The 24,737-nt window shown below is 56.2% G+C and overlaps 1 protein-coding gene across 1 annotated transcript in view; it reads left to right on the forward strand.

The window, feature by feature from the left end:
* RAB3C (RAB3C, member RAS oncogene family) overlaps positions 1-24,737 on the forward strand; it is an 86,163-nt gene that overhangs the window by 33,707 nt on the left and 27,719 nt on the right. The window contains exon 3 of the mRNA XM_054575302.1: positions 14,741-14,859. Within this exon, the coding sequence (XP_054431277.1) occupies positions 14,741-14,859 (119 nt within the window). The remainder of the gene's footprint in view (positions 1-14,740; positions 14,860-24,737) is intronic.

Raw genomic sequence — 24,737 nt, forward strand, 5'->3', positions numbered from 1 at the left:
CCTGGGGGTCTGAAGCCCGCCCTTCTGTTCTCCAAAGATTGTCACCCACGGCATTTCCGTAACTTCCCTTGAGACACAGATCTAGTAACTGTGGACCTTGCACAACCAATTAATTTCTTCTGAGCAAATGAAATGTGTATTGAGACCCCGTCACATGCTGGGACTGGATTTCCAGATTTGAAAATCATGCCCCGTGCGACAGCAATTCGCTGTCAGTGAGCGGCACACACGTGCCTGCCGCGCCACCAAATAACGGTCTACTTCTAATTTCTGATGCATAAATCTTTTAGTGGCTGTTTTTCTTTATTATCTAATTTTTATATGTCTATGTTACAACAGAATTTTCATATCATGACAAGGGCAGCAGAACTGGGAGCGCGAGAAGCTGAACCTGCATTTCCTTCTCTGCACAACGCGCCCTGTGCTCGGACACTGCGCTGAGCCCGGCCCCCGGGCCGCCCTCCGAAGGGCCCTGGGAACGCAGCACCCGGGCGTCAGGCTTCAGCGGGAGCCTTTGTGCTGAGATCCACGAGCAAATCAAAGCGGATTCCGGGGAAAAGCCTGCCTGGCTCAGGGGTCTGGGCTGCTGTCCGGCTGAGAGCGCTGGCCGCCGTCTGGTGCGGGGTGGCTTCGGTGGACGCAGTCCCCGCCATGCACCGCGTGGCCCGTGGCCACCGTGACTGACATGTGTGCCAAAGTCAGTGGCAACCGTCTGGGACACAGAGTACCTGGGCGAGGTCATGATACGTTTTCATTTTTTTAACGAAATCATTGTGATTTTTACACTGTTCAGAGCCAAGGGAACCATGAGTTAGGGCTTCCCTTTCTTCACTTTTCACAGATTTATCACATTTCTCTTGTTGCCACTGAATTTCTCTTCCTCGACCCCACCCAGGGGCTGCGTGGCCCCGCGCCCTGTTGCATCCCTCGCCCCTTGGTCCCTTCGCCCCACACCGCGCTGGCCACTGCGGCCTCCAAGCGGCTCTTCACGGGGCGCCCAGCTCCTGCGCTCCGCCCCCTCCGAGCCGCGCCTCGGTGCCAGGCGCCGTCCTGGAGCGAACCTGGGGGCCCGGCGCACTGGGCGGGAGCGCACCTGCCGCGTTACCGCTGCCTGCGGTGGGGGCACATGAGAGCAGGGCGCTGGGGTGGCTCCCCTGGGTCGGGTCACCTCTGCGGGGGCCGAGGTGCGACGCGGAGTCCGGGGGCGCGTCCTGCGAGGCTCCAGGGTTGGGCCTCGGCGCGGTCTGGACTCCGCTCACGGCGGGGCTGCCGTCGGCCGTGAGCGTCCTGCGGCGGGAATGAAGCGGGCAGGCGGGAAGGGGCAGCTGGGAACTGTCCGTCCGGGGGCGCTTACGGGCCCTGCTCCACAGTCCGGGCTGCCCTCCGAGTTCAGTGGGAAGGCGCGCAGGGCTTCCCCTTCCAGAAGGCCGTCCGCGTGGGTGACTGCGTGGTGCGACTGGTTCTGCTTTTCTTCATCCCTCAACTGAGGTTTCTTCCTCCGAACAGAGAAGAGCTCCAACAAGCGCGGAGTCCTGGGGACGCGCAGACAGGGTGTCTGCTCGGTGGGCCAGGCCGCCCGGAAAGGAGGGGGGAAGGGAGGCGGCGTCCCCCGCTTGCCTCTGGAGGAGCCCAGCCTGGGCAGCGGGGCGGGGAGACCAGCGGGCACCGGCGGGCAGCCGTCGACGCCCTGGTTCAAAGCTCCCGCTGCAGGGGCCTCCCCGGGACAGACGTCCCTCGGGCCCCTGACAGCTGCTGGCAGGCGGGGCCCCGCGCCCAGAACACAAGCCCAGGGGGCGCCCAGTGGCGCCTGAGCTCAGGACGTGGAGCCGTGTGTCTGCACAAGGTCGCAGTGGTCGAGATTTTACCTTCTCTCTGCTCACCTGTGCGTGGCGGGGACGGGGCGTCCGATGAGTGCGCCGCCCCTTGATCTGACTTGTGAGAGGGACTGGCTATCTTGTCCTTCAGTCACAAAGGCCTCACGCCTGTCCCCTCTCCACGAAATGGGACTGTGTCTGAGGTGGACGGTCGCATGCACCCCGGGCCCCGGGGAACCGCGGTCTGGGCGGCCCCTGGGTCCACCCAGGGCGCTCCCCACGGTCGGAACACCCGAGGGCGCACAGGCCTGCGCAGTTCCCACGAAGCAGAGTCCCGTGTCACAGCCGGTGTGACAACAGTTCCACAGCGTTAAAACCCAAAGCAGGCGCAGGACAGTAACGAGGGAACCAGGTTGCATGTAATTTAAATGCATCCCCAAATACAGACATTTGCCTTTTTATTGCAGGGTTTCATAAGCTTCAAGGTTGGGTCGCAGAATAGCCAACGTGCGCTAAAATGTTCAGATAACGCATTTGTCAGAAACACAAGGAAGCGATGCACCGTGTATCAGAGACGGGAGTGTATTTGCTGGTTAGGAAGGGCTGTTCAGGGGAGAAGCGGGGGAGAGCTGTGAGCTCGGGGAGGGGCGGCGGCGCGCTTGAAGCCGGGCCGCCGCTTCCCGGGGCCTCCGGTGAGGTGGGCAGCCGCGTGGCTGTCCCCGCGGGCTCCCTGTGTTCCGTGTCATTGTCACCGCAGCAGACGCTGAGGTGACGGGGACCGTCCGTTCTGATGGGGCGGCATGGACAGCCCCACAAACAACCCTCTGCCTTCACCAGAGAGCAGCCGGCTTCCTCTGGGCCCCCACACTCTGCACCACAGTGTCATAAAGTAGCGTACACCGCACGTCTATGTACGTAACGACACGGAGACCCTCACAGGGGAGCAACGACGATGCTTTGCTCAGTGCGAGGCTCTGCCCCTGAGCCTCACGGGCTCTCGGGACTTCCCAGGCCTCAGCCGCAGCTCTGAAGCTTTTCTGACCATGACCCAAGAGACGAAATGTACTTTATTTCTACAGCACCACCTCGCGTCCGCGCACGCCCACGGGCGCGCACTGAAGGCCGCCCCAAAGGCCCTTGTGTGACGCCCTCGGTTGTCCTCTGTTGCATCCTGTACGTTTTCAAACGTGGGTCCCGCGGGCCTTCTCTCGCTCTCAATGGACTGTGCTCGTCGTTGATTGGCTGCGCTCGCCGTTGATGGGCTCGCCGGTGCTGGGCTCGCCGGTGATGAGCTGCGCTCGCTGTTGATTGGCTGCGCTCGCCGTTGATGGCTGCGCTCGTCGTTGATTGGCTGCGCTCGCCGGTGATCGGCCCCGGGAGAGCCCGCGGTGCACGGTCTGGCGTCTCCTTTGCCGCGTTTCCTAGGTGGCGGTCACCGCGAGTGACGCTGCAGCGCCCTGTTCGGGACTGAGGTCAGGGAAGCAAACGGGATCATAGTTACCACCTCTGACAGTCACTGTGAGCCTTCGCCTTTTCCCTTGATCCTCAGTGTTTTTCTCACTGTCTGGTGACTCGTGACATCCTGTGAGGTGAGAAGATATTCTTTCAGGAATCTCTGCCTTCGAGTATTTTTTAGAATAGAAAGCGGAGGAAGTACCCGCGCGCCATAGCACGCACGTTTCAGGCTCCTGTTTTGTCAGTAAGCAGAGCGGAGTTCCTCCCGGGGACGCGATTCTGCCGTGGGAGCTGGAGAGGGGCGTCCCGCCCGCCCCACGGCCGGGGGCTTCGCGAAGCCACCGCCGCCCCAGTCACCGCACGGCCGCCGGCGCTGGCTTCTCTGCGCTCTTAAAGATGTCGATAATGAGTTTGGCAGGGTGACATTGGGGGGTTTCATTTAGGAGAAAAAGACGTAGGAAGTACCCGAGTTCCGCTCCAAGAGGAACCGGGCGTGCGTCCCGGTGCGGGGCAGCGAGGGTAGGGCGGGGGCGGGGGTCCTGGGAGGAGCTGCGGGCCGGACGGGCCCCGCGCCGGGAGGGCTCCCTGGAGGAAAGGACGTGGTGCCGCCGGCTCCGTCCCTGCCTCTGTCCTCGGAAAGGGGCCCCCGGCTCCGAACCTAAAGTAGCTGGTTCGGGACGGGGCGCTAATTCAATGCCACAGAGCCGTTGCGCTCGAGGCTGCGGGATCCGTCTTCCCGTGGGCGGGCGGCGAGGCGGCCCGTCCGCGCGACCCTCCTGCTGCTCGGCAGCCGGGGCCCATTGCCGCGCAGGGGGCGCTGGACGTTGCACCTTCGGTGCCTCCAGGGTGAAAGGATGATATTGTGATTCTTACAGAGTCTCTCTGTTTGGGACAATTTTTTAAAAATAAAAAATTAAAATAATCTAATGCCAACTATTCCTGAGTGATCTAGAAACACATGTAAAGGAGATAACAAGTCTTTTGCTTAAGGAGCAGCTCCACCACCTTGAACGATAAGCTTTTCTGTTTCATTAACTAAGAAAAAAATTGGTTAGTTCCAGCTGCAAGTTGTGGGACAATAAATAGTCTTGGAAGGAGAGGGGCTCAGTACCCTCTGAATACGCATATTTTTCACTTCTTGCTTTGACATCCACCTCAAGTTTATAACTTTATTTATAGATGAATGGCTAACCCCCTTAGGGAATTGTTGAAACTTATACTGCAGGAAAAGCAGAACACCAGTGATCAAAAAGAGTTATTAAAAAAAAAAGTAGCTTTCTAATATAATGAAAATATCCCTTCTTGTAGATTGTTGGGTTTAGAGCCCTCTTATTAGACGTTTCCACCAAGGGCGAGAGGAAAGCATGTCTGAAATCTGAGCTCCTGCCTTCGCACAGATTAGGAACCGCTCTACTTCTTTGTCGTTAGCGAAGACGCTGCCCTTCTCGCAGTGATGACACCCGTGACGCCGGCTCGGCTTTCATCCCGGAGCCGCGCGGTTGGCAGCTGGCCCCTCACAGGACGCACAGCTCTCCTTCCGGCGGCCTTGGCCTTGCTCACCCAGCCTCCCTCAACTGACGGTTTTAGTAGAGCGTGTCTCTGTTTTGGTCAAAATCTGCACGTCTGCAGTTATTTTTACGGTAAGACAAAGCATCTTCTTCCCTTTGTAAAACCAGTGTCAAGGCGAAAGCATTATTTGTGTGCCAAGGCAATGCCCAGTTTTATTTCCTTCTCTCCATTTGGTTTTTAATTGCCTTGGAAGCTTCACATGGAAGTCACTCTTCTGGCAGAAGGAAGTTTTAAGGCTCAGAGATTTTTACCTGTCAAGTTCAGTAAACTTGGAAGACATAGCAGTAATCTCATTTCCATTTGAGAAAGAAAGATAATATTTCAGCAAAGAATGACAACTCATGAGACATCTTTACTTCTTGGTCACCATTTTATTTAAAGAAGAGTGACTCATAGTGGTTTGTAGCTTCCTCTTTGGAAAAAAATGACATCCAAAAATTAGGTCTGTTATACCAATATTAATATATCTACTATATTAGTTGATATAATGTGTACAGTAACATATATATAATATACCTTATGTATGTGAATTTCTAGATGCAAACCATAAACCCTAACCATAGCCATGAAACACTGAAATGTAAGACATGGTGTGTAAAAAAGAAACTTCAGGAAAAAAGGAAGAGCAGCCAGGGTTTATATCGGGGGACAGGTGCCGCTTGCTTCCTGTGCGGGGGTGCGGGGCCCTGCGCTGAGGAAGCTGCCTGCGTTCGCTCGTTTGCTCCTCCTACCAGCCCTGGGCGAGGACCTGCCATGATCGCATTTCACAACTGAGGGAAGTGAGGTGCAGGAGGGGAACTGGCTTTTCTAAGGTCACGAGCTAGTGATGGAGCCGGCACGCGATCACAAGGCACCTGAGCCCGGAGTCCCCGCCGTCACTGACCCACCCGTCCAACCAGCAGCGTCAGAACGAGGGCGCTCGGTGAGAGCCTGAGCTCCCCGCCCCCGCCAGGCCGCGCGAAGTTGGGCTGTGAGCCTCGGCACCCCGTGCCGGTGCCGCCTGACATATACGAGCCCAACGGAAGGAAGAGGGCCCGACCCCTCCCTGGGGGTGGGGGCGACCCCTGGCTGGGCCGCCCCCAGGGCAGCTCTGGGCTGCGTCGGACTCCGTTGCCGTCGGCTCCAAAGGCAGGAAGCCCAGACCCCTGTCTGTCCTTCAGCAGCGTCAGGTGGTCGCTGGGCATAAAGAGTCACGCGTTCGTCTTCCTAGGAAGGGCGGTGGGTCTGTGCTCGGCCAGCCCCGCAGCCTCCCCGCCTCCGGCCCCTCACGTGGTGACCGGACTCTCCAGGGTGAGGGCCGCACGGAGGTCAGGCTCCGACCCTGCCGGCGCAGCGCGGTCCTCAGGCCTGCAAGGGCGGCCCCCTTGCGACGCCCGTCCGGTCTGTCCTGCCGGGGAAGGGCCCGCGGGTGCCGGCCCGTCTGCCCTGACTCGCTGGCAGCTTCCAGCATGGAGTCGATGGACCTGGGAAGAAAGATACACGACCCATAAAAGCACTTTTTGCATTGAAAGTGCAAATGTGAATTCCAGTCCGACTACTAACGTCAGAGGAATTTAAGTGTGGGAAAAGGGCTGTCATGGGCTGCCAGGTGGCGTGGCCAGCGATCTAAGTCTGTTTGGTCTTTCCGTATCGTGGCGAGTTTGGTAACTTTACTGTGGAAACGAGGAGCCAATGTTGCTTCTGCATGGGTTTTACTGCCCCATCAGCGACGTTGTTCTCAGGCCCAGGGACCTCTCTGCTTCAATCTGCAGCGCCAGCCGGGGAGCGCGCTGTCTGCTCTTGGCACGGATGTGCCATTGCTCCCTCGTCACCCAACTCAGTCAGGCTCTTTTCTTTTCAGAAACCATATGGTTGGTTTATTTGTCATGGCTCCTGGAAATTTTCTTCTTCCGACTTAATGGAAGATTTAATCCCTTAACTATTGGGTTGGTCAAAAAGTTCATTGAGTTTTTTCATAAAATAAAAGGCACATTTTTCATTTTCACCAATAACTTTATTGATTTGGATATGTTGGGTATGTCAGCTGTATCTTGCTATTGGCTTCAGGTGGGTAGAGGCCAGGGGCGCTGCTAAATATCTTTCAATGCATAAGACAGCCCCTCAGCAAAGAGTGACTTGACCAAAATATCAATAGTACCAAGAAATTTTACAGACCACTTTTGACACATTCAATCAGTCACAGCACCTTCTCCATAGACTGAACAAATTTTTTTTTGTCTTTCAGTTGCATTTTTACCTTTCTTGAAATAATAAAGCATAATACACTGAAAACATTGCATCTTTTATTCTATCTTCAATATTAAAACGGCTGCACAAAAATTCACCAATTGTGATAAGTTTTCTTTAAATGCACACCGATATGACAGCTGTCATAATACAATCTAAAAAAAATTGGTTTGAATGAAGTTAAAGGCAACTAAGCGCTACTAGAGCCCTCGTATGGAAAAAACTAAACTGTTTAGCCAACCCAATAGAATTCAAGCTGAACGAATTCTGTAGATGTTATTCTGGATTTAGAGTCTATCAAATGTTAAATGAGTTTGGCTTCTCTTTTAGATTTTGTTTTCTTTTGATTCCATGGTTGGTTCTATCCTTTTCAAAAGCGGCATCCACAACAACAAGGTTAAAGGGGCGGGGTGCCCACAGGGCCCTCTCCCTCCCGCCTGGCCCCCGCCTCCCCAGAGGAGAGTCCCTGGCTCAGCCCAGTCCTCAAAGCAGGACATCTGTCTTTCTTGCTCCCACAGACCTGCAGCCAAGGCCCAGGCCCCACTGTCCCCAGTCCAGTGGGTCCAGTCCTGTCGTGAGTGAAGATTTACGATGCTCCAGCAGAGGACTTTTCTATCTTCAAGTGAGCAGGGGTCATTCCTCAGACTCCTCGATTGTTTTCCACGGCACGTCTCTCATCAACCCGTTATCTGTCCTTGTGGCTGGCCTCTGACCCCCACCCCTGCCTCCAGCCCTTCAGTGATGGAGCCGCGCTCCAGGCTCAGCGGCACACTTGTGTCTGGTCGTGGCTGGAGAAGAGAAAGTGCTCCGAGAACAATTCGAGCCTCTTTCCCTGGATTCGGCAGAACCAAAAACTGTCGGCAAAAAGCCAGAGCCTGTCACCTGCGTGGCTGCATGACCCTGAAGCTCTATGGGCTGTCACCACTGACCTCAGGAGGCCCAGGGTGGCCTGTGCATTACGGACGTCACCGCGCAATTGGCACAGTGTCGCAGGTCCACAGAGGCTGTGGAAGGCCGCAGGCTGAGCGCCCCCGTTCCCGGGAGCCAGGCCGGGCTCCGGTCCCCTCCGACTCAGCAGCTGGTGCAACAGCGCTCGCAGCTCGGACTTGCCGTCGATGTTTAAATGTTCCAGCTGGTGGAATATCTCGCTATATCTTTAAAATTGTTTAAAATGGAGCTTATTTATTTAAAAGTTGATAAATGTATTAGAACCTAAAAAGAGAGGTGTTAGCATTTCTCTGGTCTTGCTGTCTCCCTGTCCGAGGAGCGCGTGCACCCCGCCCCCACAACGTGCCCACGCCGCTCTGGGCGCGATGGCGAGGTGCTGCTCAGGGACCCTCCTCCGCCACCTGCTTCCTGCGTCCCACGTGCTGCAGAGGCTCCGTGCACTGGCCACGAGGCTCACTGCTGAAGTTGTTGTCCTTTAACACGCAGCATGACACTAAATGTGAGCAGTTGTTCGAGGTGCGGGAATCCCTGCTTTAACCTTAAACCCCAGTGGGGTTCTTAGGCCTTTAGTCTATGCAAGGCCAAAATGATCGTGGAGACAAGAGTGTGCAGAGGACCGTACAGAAATGAGCGGATTCCACGTGTGCTTCTCCTTGGAATGCTATGCCCTTTCAACGTGAGGGGCTACGCGGCCACGAGAGAAGAGAGGACGTGTGGGTGGTGGGTGATTCTGGAAGACAGACGCCTTGGCCCCCCTTGGGCGCGGGGTAGGTGAGGGACGGGGCCCTACTGAGCGACCCGGTGCATCTCGACAACCCCTTGCTCTTGGGATTTGACATGCTAGGCTCATCCCGTACTGTCAAAACACAGTCGGCAACAGCGATGCCACCGAGAGCATTTTGCAGCCATTACAGGTCTTTTCCCATGTGCACCCTGCAGTTCAGCTGGGCATTTGGTATTGATTTCATTTTGGAGACCTGCCACCTGATGCCCAGAGAGGTTCAGTGGTGTTTCTAATTACCGCTCCCCGGGAACGCTGCCTGCCGGCTCGCTAACCACCCCACCCAGCCCTGCCACCCCCTGGGCTCAGGGACCCCGCGGCCCGGGCAGCCGCGCCCCAGCCAGTCAGCCTGCCAGCCAGCCCTTTGCGAGGAGTTTTTACTGCCATTAGTCTAGGGCAGCAACCGAAGGCCAGCTCCAAAGTACGTCGCTCTCTAGAGCAGAGCATTTCATGTGGCGCGTGCTCTGCGCCGCGTCCCATGAGACCAGCCGTGGCCTAAGGCTCTGAGCTGCCAGCCTTTAGGTGTTGATGGCCTGGTTTTGACGAATTGAGCTTAATCAACATCCTGCTGGGAAGAAGTATGTCAAAGAGATTAATTAGGAAGAAAGCAAAAATGGCGTCTCTTCCCGCCTTTCTGTTAATTGTTCTTAGAAAACAAGCTCTTAAATGAGATGAGCAGAGATGCCTTCACACGGTATGGCTATGAATTTTATTCATATATGGAAGAGAGTTCATGGGGATGTTTCAATGATATTTACTGAAAAATGTCTCCAGCTTCCATGAGCAGAAACACAGTCGTTAGGGTCTCACTGGCAATGGGGTCAAAGGGCCCCATAACAGAGCTTTATAGCCTGTCCCTTCCTCCAGGGAAGATGGATCGCCATGGTAACCCAGCCAGAAGGAATAGGTCAAGTGCATCCTTCTGCCTCAGGCCTATTGTGTTGGGCTTTAGTGAGGGGTGGGTGCTATTGTACAGTGAAGATCTGGGCACTTCAGCATGCAGCACGGCAGCGTCTGGGGAGACAGCCTCATCAGGAGACCCGCTGGTGTGAGCAGCAAGGACGGCCCAACGCCATCCTCGGAGCTAGTCAGAGGCTCGCCATTTCTGAAGCGCGGGCCTGGCTCACCATCCTACACGCCTGCCTATGCGACTGAGTCCAGACCAATCTGCACAAGGTCAGTGGGAAAGGAGGCTTGTACATTTTATCTTAACAGAAGATTAACTGCTATAAGGGGGAAAAGTTCTTATTTTATTCCAAAAATAAATACGCAGCAAGAAAGCATAAAATACTTAAGTGTCTTGGTTAGCTTACTATTTTTATAAGACTCAATTCAGTGCTGCTTTATGCCTGCCTATTTATGGAAATGAAAAAAATCAAAATGCAACTTTGGAGAAAGTAGCATCGAACAAAAGACGCCACATGCAGCAGTCAGCACTTCGCTGCTTCTGTCCTTGTGCAGGTCAGTCTCAGCGAACATCGCAGCTTCCGGGTTTTCTGTAGCAGCGTCTCAGTCACCTCGAGATGAAATTCCAAGATGAAGCAATGTGTCGTTTTGTCATTTCAAGCAATAGTGCTTTGCCTTTCCAATGACCATGCATGTATGCACGTGTATGTCTTTATACTGTCACAGGAAGCTTTAAAGGGTGCAAGACCTGACGGTGTAGCCAGGACACTGACCCTTGTCCCTGAGATTGTGAAGTAAAAAATGGCAACAGCTAACACAACAATATCCATCTGGTGTGAATAAATCAACATTATAGCTATTTCCTGTCAGATTGGGAAAAAATGTAGTTTTTCGTTTGCCACAGAATTTTGGTAATTATGTGTCCCGTGAGATGGCAAAGGCTGAAAATCACTGATCTGCACACAACATGTAAATACGAAGACGTACTTCTTTAAAGCAATAAGCTATATCACTCCTCCTTTTTCTGAACAGAATTAATTTTATGTAAGTGTAATATATTAATGCATTTTAGCCTAACAGGCTACGTGAATTCACACGTGAGACTTCTTCACAAACTGCCTTTAATTTTCCGTATTTTCTCTTCTGTTGTTGGTGTGTGGCTGTGCGGGTGGCTGCGACATTTTCCCTGCTTTTGCCCGGATCGTGGGCATAGCTGCGTGGGCTCAGTGACCGCGTGCGTTTCCTGGGGCTGCGGTCACGAAGCACCACGCATGGGGCGGCTTAAAACAACAGAAACGCGTGGGCTCGCAGTTCCGAAGCTGGACGCCCCAACCCGGGGCACCGGCAGCGCCACGCTGTCTCTGCACCGAGCGGGGCGGGGGCAGGGGTGCGGCTCTGGGCCCGGCCCGCGTCCCGGCCTCGGTGCCCTTGACCCCCGGGCCGTGTCTCTGCCTCTGCCCGCCGGCGGCCTCCGCGTGCCTGTGCCCCTGTCGCGTCCCCTGGAGGGGCTCCAGGCCAGCGGAGGCCCAGCCTCGTCCAGCACGAAGGCCCTGCTTCCAATGGAGTCACATTCCCAGGCCTGGCAGGCAGGACCTCAGTGCTCCTTTCTGGGGGAGCACACGTAACACTGGCTGTAACGCGCGCCCCGGGGCTGGTGGTGCAGCATCGACTGCAATTTTGCATTGTTAGCTACATGGTCTGGCTCTCGAGCAATGACATTTTCACAATTTTATCTACTCTTTTGTAGACATATAGGGAACATGATATTCTGATTAATGAAATGCTTTATGTGTAGAATTTTAAAATATACAAAAATACATCTAGAATAGATGAAATGAGTTTAACATACAAGTCACAGTCCCTAACTGGCAAAAGGCATTCACTACATGTTGTATCCAACATGAAATCCAACATGTTGGATTTCAACAACTGAATGAAGGAAAGAGGAGCGAGTCAGTCATCACCTTGCCGAGGCCTCGAGCCCGATTCCGTCTTCCTTTGGGAATTCAAGATAATCCCTCCAGGTGAGACGCAGCGGAGTGTGGCCTAAGGGATCTCTCCTGGCTCCAGCGCCAAGCGCCTCAGGGGCTGATTCCGCCTCCACCCTGTGCATTTGGAGATGCACCGCCTCACGTCTGTCTTATGTCTTAAGTTGCCTTTTTCTCATCCTCCATTTCTATAGACATCCTCCTTGGGTTATCTCTTATTATTCCCTTTAACTTGTTCAAATTATTTTGCTGACCAGTCAACAGCAATGTGTTTTAGTTTGATTTCTCCAGCTACAAAATTACCTGCTTTATCATGTACCAGGACTGGCTGTCCTTCAATCTATTCTACTCTGTGGAGAGGTTCAGTAAGTGTATTTCGATTGTGGAGACTGTTTGAGTTATGTTTTGTCACTAATGGTTACCTGCATTTTTTGTTTAATCCCATATAGAGAGAGGTAACCACCAAGACAAAAAAAAAAAAAAAACAACAAAAAAACAAAAAAAAAAAACAACCACAGGATAACCCAGGCCTTACAAATGAAAGCTATTTACTCAGTGTTAAAACTTTATCTTATCTCTGCACAACCTGCAAAGGGTTTGAAAATGCAGTTCATATAGTTAAAAAAATAAAATGTTTTATCAGAGAAAAAATTCAAGGCAAAAACCAAGACAAAAATGCCAGCATTCATACCAAAACTGCTTTCAGCTGCTACTCACCAGGCTGCTAACGTTTTCAGTTTCATGGTTCTTTTTTTGACAGATACTCAAGTATTTGCTAATCGAACCTGTCATCAAAGCCACAAATCTCTTTTAAAAACATGTTTGAGAAATCAAAATATTTAAACCAAGCAGAATGATTTCATTTTTCTTAAAAGAGAGGGAGATAAAAACCCATAAAAGAAAGTTTTCTTTATTTCTCATTCTGTATAAGAGGTTTCCCTTATACCTTATAAGAGGTGTGGTTTTCAATCTGAGAAGCCTGTATTTCTAGAAAATCAGCAGGTGTCCCCAGCTAGCAGAATCTGCTGGGCAGAAGAGCCACTTCCCAGCAGGCTGAGAGGTGCGCTGCCGCCAGGCGACCTGCGACCCCCACGTTCGACTACGTTGTAGAACGGTCTTTCCTTGCAGATGTCAGCTTCGTCAGGGAAGGTCGAGTGGAGGGAAATGTTCTTCTAGCTTCTTTTTCTTCCTGATGTCACAGGAGAGAAAGTGCTAATGCATTTGTGATCCTCAAGTTGTTTCAACACCCAAATCCCACGCAGAGCCAGCCTGGTGTCTGCTGATTGGCTTGGCTGACCCTTCGCCTTTGGCGGGCAGATGTCCTCTGCATCTCCTACTCTCTGCCCCCGCGTGGCGCGTCTGCGTTCTCCCTGAGACTTTCCCGGGACAACCGCCTCCGATTAGATTGTGTGTCTGGGCTTAAATCGAAATGGTGGGCAAGTCCTGCCCCTGCTGTTCTCTAAGTGCTAAATTTTAGGCTTCAAAGCACTTTTTGGAAAGCTGTGTTTGTCTGCTCCCTCCATGACGCATGATGGCTCCCGCCCTGTGGTTTCCTGAAATGCTTCATTGCATCGTACCAGGACCCCGAGCCCTGCCCCGGCACAGCCTGCGTGTTTCCCCAGTCACGTCACTGTCCGAATGCGAGGAGCACCTTGGGGCGGGGGGCAGAGGGGAAAAGAAAGTGGTGACATCGCAGCTCAGCGCCTGGCGAGGCCCCTTCCGCGCTGCGGGTGTTTCCTTCTGTGGAGGGATGGGGGGGGGGGGGTCCTGTCCCTGCTTCCTGCAAAGTGACAGCCTCAGCTGACCGTCACGTCCATTTCCCAGCTCCGCATTCTCCCCGTCATTTGCAGATTTCTCCAGTCTTCCTCGATCACCCTTCTCTGAACTCCCAGGGTCCAAAGAGACGGCACCACATCCATCGGGGGAGCTGTGAGCCCCCTGCTGGAGGCTCCCGTGGGAGAGGGGGTGCTCACCAGCCTCTCCGGGTCCCCACAGCGAGGCCCGGGAGAGGCTGGGTTCATTCTGATGATAAAGGGGCCTGTCCTTGGATCATCCAGCACGTTGCCTTTCCCTTCAAGGCTTGTTAAGTGTTGGGGTCGCCGGGGTGCAGGCTGTGTGCCAAGAAGCACCCGGGGAGACAGGAGACAGGGGGTCCAGACTGAAGTCAGGAGGAGGGTAGCACTTCCGGCAACGTGGGTTTGCAGGACCTTGAGTCCTGGGAGAGACGGCAGGGCCCCGTCCCCAGGGTGAGGGGCAACCGGGGCGCCCCGACCCTGCGAGGCCCGCCGAGCTGAGGAATCATTTCCTGAGCTGCGCCGCACGGTGTCCGCCGCGCACAGGCTGCTTCCGCGTCAGCGAGGGGACTGCGGCGGCCGGACGCCCCGCTCTGCCGCCGCCTTGTGTTCGCCCCACGCCCCGGGTCTCAGGAGCGGAGGCCGGGCGTGCCGTTCACCGACGGCGCTGCGTGCGCTCTCCCGTGCGTCACCCCACGTCCCCCTAACGAGCACCTGGACTCACGGCCTCGGGCCCAGCCTGCGAGGACAAGCAGGGACCCAGGTCATGTGACCCAGCCCTCCTCACAAGGAGGGCATTTTTAAACCTCCGGCTGCAGCTGGCTCAACTGAGACTGAGCTGCTGCTTTTAAAAGCAGGGCCCTTTCCACAAATGGCTCTGTCACCCCACGGGGCCTGCGCTCGGTCGGCAGACAGCGCGCTGGTGGCGGAGCGGCCGCATCTCCTGGTTCTAAACTGTCCGGGTCACACGTTCATGCGCGTAGTCTTTCACTTTGTTTTATTTTATTTTATTTTATATAGTGAGATGCTGCTTAATGGGAGTGAAATATGTACAAGGTGCTGTTTACCAAAAAAAAAAAAAAATTTCATAATTTGCGGAGCTGCCATATGAAAATCATTAGGAAAAACAAGACTGAAACAGATACATAGCTCTCGATCGCTAATACAGTTTAGACTCTGTGACGACCGCTGCTGGAATCAGTAGTCGCTTTCCAAAAGGGGGACCGCCTTACTTTAAAGAGATCACTGTTGCTGTTTCAGGACACGGCGGGCCAGGAACGGTACCGGACCATCACCACCGCCTACTACCGCGGGGCCATGGGCTTCATCCTGATGTACGACGTCACAAACGAGGGCTCCTTCGCCGCCGTGCGGGACTGGTGAGTCGCAGCGGCGCTCTGTCACCGCCGGGGTGGCTTCCTCTCCGGCCTGACCCTCCTCAGGGCAGGGCCCGTCCCAGTGTGGTGTGTGGTGTGTGCTGATCACACACTCGGGTCCACGGCTCCTCCACGGAGTGACCGCGTGCCGGTCGCGCTCGGCCTGCCCCGAGGGCTTGGGCAGAAAGGATTTGGGCGAACGTCCTGCCTGTCATCCATTTCAGTGCTCGGCCTTCTATCAGCCTAGTGTCTCAACACAGAAGTAGCGAATGGCTGGGAAGTGTGCTGGTCTAGCACAGGGGCCGAGAGCCTGAACCACAGGCCTCGTCTGGCCACACACCCAGCCTGGCCACACACCCAGCCTGGCCACTTGCTTTGTAGGTACAGTCTTACCAGAACACAGCCGGGCCACGGGCTGGGGCCTGGGGGGGAGTCACACGAGAGCAGCCGAGAAGCCGCCAAGGACGTCAGGGGGCCCGCGAAGCTGCTTACGGTGAAAGTCTGCTGCAGCGGCGTCTGGATTTGTAAAGCGGTTTTCAGTTTTTCTTTAAATTGAAAGGTTTCAGAGGACGGGGATAAAGGGATAGGAAAGATGGAAACCTTTTCTGAGTCTTGGCTAATCCAACCCTGCAGAAGCCCCTCTGTGCCCGAGGACCATGGTCCGCACGGGGGCCTTCCTGTCACCGCCCGCTCCCTGCTCCGGCCACAGGCGGGCAGGGCTGGCTTCCGCGGGGGGTCGGAGCTGAGCCCGAGCTCCGCTGGTGTCCAGAGGGGAAGGGCCGGACTGAGCAGACCCTGCGTGGCAGCCCCGTCACCGCCGCGGCACGGCGCACGTGAGGAAAGCGGCGCACGGGCGACAGAGGCCACCCTCTATTCTCTGTGTCGCGTGGCAGTGTTGTCCGCGTGAACTTGTACATGTGTGTCAGCTCCATGAAGGTCGGATGCTGTTCAAAACTTTAATTTGCTTTAGATTGTTTCTTTTAAACTTTAATTGTTCATTTGAGAAAACACCTACATCTTTCTTGTTTAACACACACACAGTCACACAATGCAAATAGTAATATCATTGACAATAGCAACTCAAAGGGAAATTTGTAACTATAAACTGAAAAAGACAAGCTGAGGAGGCACATGAAGAAGGAACTGCCTTCCAATGTCAGACATAAAAGAGGGCTTTTGAGCCCCCCCTTTAGTAGATTAAACACTGTGAACATCCCAGTTCTTCTCCGATGAGTTCATAAACTCCAAGCAGTTACAACTAAATACCGACAGGTTTGCCACCAAATGGACTGAAATAGTCCAGATATAGACACACATATATGTGGATTTAGTTTATGGTAAAAGTAGCTTTTCAAATTAGTGACCGGAAGGTCTGTCCGGCTAACGGTGCGGTGACAGCCGCCTCCTGGCCGCACGGACCCCCGGCTCGGGCACCACCACGCGAGGTGGTCGTTTGGACTGTGACTGCCGGCTCTGAGGGGACGCGGAGGCCCAGGGCTCCCCGCGGGCGGTTCCGGAGGCAGTTTGCACCCACCGCCCCGCCCCGGCTTCCAATGAAGGTTGTGTGACCACGGAGGACGCACAGCAGGTCCCTTGAATTCAGGGCCCCAGGTCCCGCATCAGAGAGCCCAGGAAGTCCAGCTTCCTCAGGCCCCCCCCCCCACGCCACCCCTGCTCCTCGCGCCCCCGGGGAATCCCACCGAGCATAGGGCTGCCCCTGGCGGCCCCCGCCCTCCTTGCCATCGGCCTCCTGCTCAGAGTCTCTGTTTGACCCCGCTGACCCGCTCTTCCCTTTTGAAGCTCTGCTTGCTGCCTTCCGAGTGGTGCATTTTCCCGAAATTCTCAGTAGGAATATGATCTTCAGTTTACTGGTCTCCAGGTGCTGATTTTAAGGTAAAGGAAAATACAGGAAACCATATACAGCAAAAAGAGAAACTAATTGAAAGTCATTTGCAATTAAAATTTCAAATATCCTTCCTAACCAGATGCATTTGCATTACCCAGAAAGAAGAGAAAATGCTTTTTGGATATGATTTCAATAAAATCCTTAAACTATCTGACTGTTGAGAGAATTAGATTAAATGGTAAGTTTCTTAAAATTTAATTACGAGTTCTAGTCCCTTGAGAAGGCAGGTGTAGCGTTTTAGAGACCCGTAGCAAGCTGGCACATTTTTTTTAATGTAAATTGGACCGGCTATGCCTTCTTTGGAAACACAGGACCGTGCTTTGAATTTTCCAGTGGAATTTCATTTAAGGAATTAAATGAAATAGAAGTATCCTTTTTAATTTGGGCAAGTTCCCAACGTCTGTAAAATTAATAAAGCTTGCTATGAGCTATTTATAAATTTATCTTAAGTCTACAATTTTCAAAAGAATGTGAGGAAATAAACACAGGGCACACGTGATTGGCTGACCGCGGAGGAGAAGAGAGCGGCTCCCAGAAGCAGGAGGTGGGCCCTTGGGGCCCTTGTCCCCCAGCGCAGGACGCAAGCGGTTCGGGGACACCTGGAACGGGACCGCCTGGTGCCAGGTGCCACAGCGGACTCACCGGAACCGGAGACTCGCATGGGAGGAGAGAGCTGGTCCCCGGCAGCGCTGGTCTCTGTCCTCCGCAGCCACTGTCGGGGCCAGCTGTGGGGGCAGGGGGCCGCGAGCGGAGCCGTGCAGCGGAGGCCGGCGGGAGGCGCGGGCCGCCTGTAAGGGCGCGCGGGGAGTGGCCACCACGTTCACCCTGGCGTCGGCTCGGAGACGCCTTGGAAGCTGCGAGGCCGGAGGAGGAGAAGGTCCGCGTGGTGCGCACGCAGCGTCGTTAGGGGAAGGGATGAGGCACCCGGCCAGCTCTCCAGGCCTCGCAGGCGGTGGAAGCGCCTCGTAAGCGTGCGCAGCGAGCCTGTGTCAACAACAGCCTCGCAGCCAGCTCTGAAGGGCCCTCGCGAGGCTCGTGTTTATGGAGCCAGAAAACCCAGAAGAGGGAAATGGGGCGCGTGCGGGCGGCCCCTGTAGAGGCGAGGCAGCTGCGCCCGAGCACACGGCCCCTGCGGCCCCAGGTGACACGAGAATCCAGTGGTGACCGCGGACCCGCGCACCCTCGCTGAGCGCCGCGTTCCTACCGGGACCCCGTCCGCACGCCCCTGGGCCGAGGCTGCTGCTTGTCCGAGGAGTCGGACGCCAGGTGCGGGCCTGGCGCGGGTCGATCGGCGAGGTCCTCCCACTTGGGGACGCCCTTTCAGTCCCTGACTGCCTGGGACCCGGGGCTTCTCTGTGTCTTGGAGGTACTGCGTCCCTCCTGCTGCGCGCGGATCCAGAGGATTTCCTTCCCCTCTGCGGCTGCCGGCCTGACCGCCCTTTTCCGTAGCGCGTTTTCTTGCGGTGCCAGACTTGTCAAGTTGCTTCTGTAGCGGGTCCTGTGCCCGCAGCGGGTCACTCTCCTCCGCCCGGTGGCCGGCCGCGGTGGCTACTGAAGGGGACAGCGGCCTGGGAGGCGCGGCCGCTGCCACCCGGACTGGCCGGTGGGCCCTGTGACCAGACGCGCGAAGTCGGGGGGCTGAGACCACGCCTGGTGGAGCTGCCCGAGGCTGCCAGTGTCCTTCTGGCCTGGCTCGTGGTGAGCCGTGTGTCGTCCTGGTGCGTAACCACTCGAACCTGCGCGGTCTCCATCTGCTGCTCGGGAGAAGGCCGAGAAGCTGTAAAGTAGAGAGGAGCAGATTTGCAGCTGCGTACATTCAAGAAAATACAGGTATTTCGAGTACTTTTTTCAAACATTCTCCCCTTCAAATGTTGTCTCCTTTTTTTGTCCACAAGTGTGTAATGCTCTTAGATCAAGGTGACTGCGTGTTAAGTGCGAAAGACCTTGAACCTGACATTAACCGCTGAGGTGTGAGGGGCGTTTGCTAAGCCTTCGTCCGGGATTTCTGGCCTGGGACGAGGTCCTCCTGGCTGCGCGCTCTGGTTCTGTTCCAGGTTGGGGTGGCAGCGATGGGGCCAGAGCACAGACGCTGACCCCCCGTTTCCCCACCAGCCTCTGGGCATCAGGGGGTCTCCCCCGTCCCTGGCCGAGTGACGACCTGCCTTCCTGCGGCTCTGGCCAGCACCGCAGCCCTGGCGCCGGCCGGCCGCCCAGCCCGAACGCAAGTCAGAGTTGAGAGGACGCGCCGCTCCTGATCCACGGCTCCTTTCAAGAAAACGAAAATAAAAACCGCAACACAGCCCGCTCCCTCCACTGTCTGTTCTACAGGCAAACCCAGGCGCAGAGATTGTTTTTTTCCGGTGGGCAGGACAGAGCGTGTGGCCTGAGGCCCGAACCGGAACTGCCTGTTAGCGGCGAAGGTGCTGGTTCTGTCCGGAGGGCAGGGGAGGGACTGGCGGTGCCGCCGTCCGACTTTGTGCCTTGGAGGCGGCAGCTGCGATCCCCTGAGGTTCCGTGAGCACTGACGCCCAGTGAGGGCTGGCAGCCGCCTTCCCGCGTCGGACTGCGGAGGCGGAATGGCGGGCGGGGCTCGTGGGGGACGGCGCTGCACGCACACGCACACGGCGGCCACGGGTTCTGCGTCTCTCGCTCCGCCTTCTGTGCGGTTTCGTGTCACAGCAGTTGTTGCAAATGCCGGCATCTTCTCACAGGATCCCCTTGGTTCCTGCGGGTGCCAACAGGCCTCCTTTTATGTGAGTTGTCCATCTTTGGGCAGATTTGCCTTGCAGGGCAGTGATTACACTTGTCCTCAGGGAAGGAGACTGTGGTAGGAGCTCATTTTCAAGCCCTAAGTTTAGCTCGGTTTCTGGGTGGATTGTTTGCGGTGGTTGTTTAAAAGCGAATCTGAGGGATGGAGACGATCCAACACAGAAAACAGAGCCCGGCTTGGGGGTGAGCAGTGAGGGCGTGCGGGCGCCTCCCGGTGACGCCGCCCGGCCCTCCGGCTCGGCCCTCGGGCCCACCGTGCAGGCCTGCGCCCCGCGGCCGAGCTGAGGCAGTGCGGCCTCGTCTCTGGTGTCTCCCGCCCGACACGGTCTGGTGTGGGGGCCTTGCGCTGGCCAGGGTCCTGGAGCCTCGTTGTCCCTTTACCATTGGCTGAACTTCGTCATTTATCTTTGCAGTTCAATTCACTAAGATAATTATTCTAATTATCAATTGTAAACCACACTCCTACACACCCACTTGTAGATAAAAAAATAAACTTTAAAGAAAACTATTCAAGAGAGAAGATTAAAAAACAGCAAAGTCGTCATAGGAGGGTTATATTTTGTCACCAGAGAAGACAGAAATGTCGTCGTGTATGGTGTGTGATTCTGTGAAACTTAGACAAAGTCCTTGAAGTCTCGGCACATACCTGTCCCTTTTTGTACCATCCATTTCCAAAGCGAGAGCAAGATTCGGGGCCTAAGTGAAAGGCCTTAGGCGCAGCCTGACCGGGTGTCCGGTCTCCCTGCCCTTGGTGTCATGCTCTCCTTTAAAGTGTCCTGTGGCCTGTGGCCTAATTGCGCTTTAGAAATACCAACAGGCTTTTAAATAGTTTCCTCCCCAAAGCAAACTGAAAGCAGCAACCGGTGGGTGGCAGGCCAAGGAAGAGACCTCGCAGGGCCCCAGTTGGGCTCCACACCCTTCGGACCAGCACTCGCAGCGATGGAAGGCTTTGAGCGGTCATCAAAATGCGTCCAGCCAGAGGTGACTGAGGCCGAGGAGCCGTCCTTCACACGACGCCTCGCCTCAGGACCCACTTCTAAGTCTGCGGCCCCTAACTTTGGGGCCCCCGTGGCACCCTCGCTCCTGACCAGCTGGCTACACATTCAGGGTTTCCCATGGCCACTTTCAGATCTGGTCATTCGCCAGAATGACCTACAGAGTTCAGGGAAGTGTCACATTCACAGCTGTAGTTTTATCAGAACAAAAGGGTACAGATCAGAACCAGCCAGAGATGCGCACGGCGAGATCGGGGAGGCTTCCGGACGGGACGCTTCTGAGGTCCTCAGGGACACACCGACGTGGGACGGCTCGCAGTGTCACCGGCCAGAGAGGTCCCCCAGGCTCGGCTGTCCATGTCTCTGCAGCTTCGCCGCGCAGGCCTGCCTGGCTGCCTTGCTGCCCCCGTGGCTGAGCTGCTCCTGTGGGGCGGCTGCCGCAAAGTGCCCGCCATCCGAGCTCAGCCGTCCTCTGGGCATGGCCGCCCCTCCCCCCGTTCTGGGTCCGCTCATTATCATGGACTGGCAGGTGCGCCCCCTCGTTGGCAGGGACTGGCAGGTGCGCCCCCTCGTTGGCAGGGACTGGCAGGTGCGCCCCCTCGTTGGCAGGGACTGGCAGGTGCGCCCCCTCGTTGGCAGGGACTGGCAGGTGAGCTCTGGGGTCCCACCATGAGTAAGAGATGGTTCCGTCACTTGGGAAACATCAAGGGTTGAGAAATTAGCACCCAGGAATGGGGGACAAAGACTGACCAGATTCTTTAATGTACAATATTCATTTGTTTATTCATAAATAATGAGCATATACATTGTGACAATCTATAATGTACATCACAAAACACATGGAAAACTAGATGCTAATAAAATTATGAATTGAATATAAGTAGAACTTCGAATATTATATTGTATTGTGTAGAAAACCGCCTTGTGGAAGATGTTCATGGAAGCAACCCTTCTCCGAACCCCTGAAAGGCTGGCGAAGGCGGCCCGCCCACTGGAGCAACACCCCCCGCAGCCCCCAGGTCGCCTGGCTTCGTCCCCGCCCCCGCCCCCCCACCTCTGCCCTGTTGGCTCCCCACCTTCCGCCATTGCAGCCGGGTCCCTGACGCTGAGGCAGAACGTTGTGTTGTGTTCCCGGTGGTGGCAGGTCCTGTGGCTGCGGCCCTCAGGCCCTCAGGCGAGGCAGCTGTCACCTCGTCAAAACCCTCTCCTTTTCATGAGCACATATAGAACAACAAATACTCTGGCCTCCTGTTGGGTCCCCAGCCCCGCCTCCCAGCACACACCCCTCCCCGCGGGGACTTGGGCTGGCCCTGGGGTCCTGAGCCGGAGCCTGCCTGCGGGCGGGCGAGATCCCTGGCACTCGCGGAGTTGAGAGCAGCACGGTGCCCCCACCCGGCCCCTCCTAGTCCCGTATCAAACATTCAAGTGATGTGGGAAAATGGATGCTCTGCCAGAATTGAATTTATTCTCTTATCTTTCATTCTTCATAAACTGGTAACTTTAAAAATGTACATTAATATGGTAATTTATGTAAATCTTTGTCTTCACAGTTCATACTCTGGAGCTGAGTCTTTTCTAAATTGCTAGAGCACAGAATTCTACATCCTATGACCTTATGATATGTTTTGAAAAGTACCAAAATTGATTTAATTTATGTAGCTGGATAGAACAGCTTATCATAGGAGCCATTTCCTTAAGCCCGAAGGAAATGTTGCCTTTTAAACCCATTCCCCTCAATTTAAAGTCAGCGGAGGCAGGGATCTCGGGAGGGGATGAGCAAGGCAGAGGGGGCGGGTGACTGGCTGAAGCTACGTCCCAGAAGGGCGAGCGCCAGCTCCCCTGGGTGGGCGGGGGCCGCACAGCCTCTGCGAGCCTCTCCTCTCGCCTCAAGGGGAGACAGGCCCAGCCAACAGACCGTGGCCTTGGAAACGCCACCATGTCCTCTCAGCCCCACCTGAGGGGGCAGGAATTCCTGCCTGGGAGGAGTAGGAGGGAAACGCCTGCCGCGCCTGGAGAGCTGTAGGCACTGGAGGACCTTGTCCTGCCCTTGGACGCCGCCCTCACACGGTCAGCCTGCCTTCAGCTCGCGTGTCAGAGGCGCCGGACGTCTTGCCAAGGCGTGTGATCCCTGTGCCACTCAGCCCACGTCTCTGCCCCCGGGGCCCGAGCACCAGGGTTTAGGAGCCGCGGCCCGGGCCGCATTCAGTCACGGCCCGGAGCGGATTCCCGGGGCTTACTAGTTCCATTCCGGGGAAGCACGCAACTGCGTCTGATAGGGCTTCTTGGCCTTCGGCCCTTTCAGATATTGCGGACCCTCTGGGGTGGAGCAGGGGCGCAGGGGCGAGGCGGGCTCCCAGGCCTCCGCTGCGAGGTGCCCGGGCCCGCCCGTGCCAGCGACGGACGTGGCCGATGAAGGACCGACACGGGTCACGGGTCAGGCTCGTGCCTCGTGGTCCGGGCCACGCGTGGCACTTCCAGCGCAGCCTCAGGCGGGGCCCTCCCGAGCGGCAGGGGCAGCCGCGCAGCGCGTTTGCAGTGGGACCACGGGCAGGGAGCGCCTGGCGGCCTCCTCGTTCTCTGACGCGACTGCCGACCGGCAGCGCGGGAGCAAGGTCAGCCTGAGGACTTCCAGATGGGGTTCGTTTCCGCCCTCGGGGGTTGTTTTCGTTCCGCTGGTTTTGTTTTATCTGTTGAGGGGTTTCGGTGGCTGTCACTGCACACGGGGCCACGGGGAGGCACAGCCTCTGCCCCAGACGCCTGTACCTTCTGGGGAAACAGACACACAGCCCTGGCCACAGGCCGGTGTTGCCAAGCCCACCTTGGTCCCCTGGGTGGCCTGTGTGGCCGCTCTCGGTGCTCGCCTCCCTCTGGTCCCTTCCACGGCCAGGGCCTGTGTGCCAGCCCCGCTCTGGGCCCCGCCCTGACCCCGAGGCCCCGCCCCCAGCCGGCTACCTGGGCAGAGGGGCGCAGTTTCCCTCCCTCCCTCAGCCCAGACCACGGTCCGGACTCACAGGTGCGGCGCTCCTTGCTGCCTCCGTTGTCCCATCAGAACAAAGCTCCTGTCCTCACTGCAGACCTCGGGTCCTTCCCTTGGCAGCCCCGCACCCACCTCGCGCTCCGTAACACGGCAGGGGCCCCCCTGACGGAAACCGGCCACCAGGCCGGCCTTCCGTGAGCGCCAGCCCGCCCCTCCCCCTCCCCGGGCCGCGCGCCCCTTGCTCTGCTGTCAGCGCCCGCGCCGGCCTGCCGCGCGGTGCCCTGCGCACGCGCCCATTTCCTCGGCTAGGCTGCAGGCGCGGCCGTCGAACGTCAATTAGACTTATCCCCGTGTTCCCCAAGGAGCTTCCAAAAAGCCTTATGCTTAGCAGGCACTCAGCTGGTATTCGATGGAGAAACGAACGCGCGAACGAACGAATGAGAAAACAAATGGCCGTGCCCAGCCTTCGCCCCGTAACTCTCCCTTCTGCGGGGTGTTCTCCCCTTAAACAACTCCTGTTAGCTGATTGCTTTGACGTTTCCCAGGGACTAATCAGATTAAAACACTTCACAGAATGTATAAGTAGATCATTGATTTGCTAGGGTACATGGGAATATTTGCACCTTAGAAGGAGAGTTTTAGAGCCCCAGGCCGACCTCCGATTTCCAGAGGACTCATGATGAATATACATAGGAGAGTCCTTTTGTTCCTCGTGGAGGCTGCAGAAAATCGAGCAAACAAAGAAAGGAGCCAGGACGACCTCTCCCGTCCTCCCTGTCACGAGCCAGCACCGCTGCGCACCATCTCTGGCAGCCGACGGCCCCGCCTCACCGGCGGGCTGGTGCAGCTGGGACGCTGTGTAGGGGAAACGAGGACAGCGCCGCGCAGAGCGAGAACGCGTGCCGCTCCGTGGTCATCTGGGCGTCGGAGCAGCCGACATCCCGGGAGCGAGGGAGGCGTTGCCCATCCTTGGGGTGTTGCACGAGCGCTCCGCGCCCTACCCGGGGCTTCGGAGGAAGGGCTTCAGTCTGTGACTTCGCGGCAGCAGCCCCTACAGCGTCAGGTGATGCCGCGGCGCCTTGCGCAGCGGCCGGCCCGTCCACAGGAAGCACGCGTGGCAGCCAGAGTGGAACGCGGCGTCTGTTCCCTGCGGCCTCTGCAGCCGTGGAGGGAAGTCCCAGCACTTTCCTGGGACCGAGACTCCCCTGTGCAGCCCCCGGAAGCGGGAGGAGGT

This window comes from Pteronotus mesoamericanus, unplaced genomic scaffold (assembly GCF_021234165.1).
Source record: "Pteronotus mesoamericanus isolate MK-2021 breed Mesoamerican mustached bat unplaced genomic scaffold, CSHL_Meso_final contig_29, whole genome shotgun sequence".
Taxonomy (NCBI): Eukaryota; Metazoa; Chordata; class Mammalia; order Chiroptera; family Mormoopidae; genus Pteronotus; species Pteronotus mesoamericanus.